Source organism: Eurypyga helias, unplaced genomic scaffold, assembly GCF_000690775.1.
Source record: "Eurypyga helias isolate BGI_N326 unplaced genomic scaffold, ASM69077v1 scaffold12188, whole genome shotgun sequence".
NCBI classification, from domain to species: domain Eukaryota; kingdom Metazoa; phylum Chordata; class Aves; order Eurypygiformes; family Eurypygidae; genus Eurypyga; species Eurypyga helias.
This window is the reverse complement of record NW_010266306.1, coordinates 2,978-3,287: the sequence shown is the minus strand read 5'-3', so window position 1 is coordinate 3,287 and position 310 is coordinate 2,978. Positions and strand designations below refer to the sequence as shown.

The following is a 310-nucleotide window of genomic DNA, read 5'->3' as shown; positions in this document are numbered from 1 at the left end:
CCCACGGTGTGGGCCATCGACCAGTACCGCGTCTGCCAGGAGGTGAGGGCCGTGGGGAGCGGGGCAATGGACGCCGGTGGGCGGGGGAACTCGGCTCATGGATGCCCCATGGGAACCCCAAGGAGATGGACCTGCATCCCGGCCGCGGGGCGATTGGGAATTCCTCCTCCGTAACGCTGCACGCCGTGGGGAGAGCCCCCGCTCTGGCAGGGCGCAAGGACTCGGGAGCTGGATGGTATTCCTGTTCCCACAGGTGCTGGAGCGCTCCCGGGATGTGGTAGATGCTGTCAGCGTGTCCCTGCGCGTCTCG

The 310-nt window shown here is 68.1% G+C and overlaps 1 protein-coding gene across 1 annotated transcript in view; it reads left to right on the top strand.

The window, feature by feature from the left end:
* Positions 1-310, top strand: part of RHOBTB2 (Rho-related BTB domain containing 2) — a gene marked incomplete at its 3' end in the record, with an annotated part of 3,390 nt that overhangs the window by 141 nt on the left and 2,939 nt on the right. The window contains 2 exon segments of the mRNA XM_010157022.1: positions 1-42; positions 254-304. The exon segment at positions 1-42 is cut by the window's left edge and continues 141 nt beyond it. Of these exon segments, the coding sequence (XP_010155324.1) occupies positions 1-42; positions 254-304 (93 nt within the window).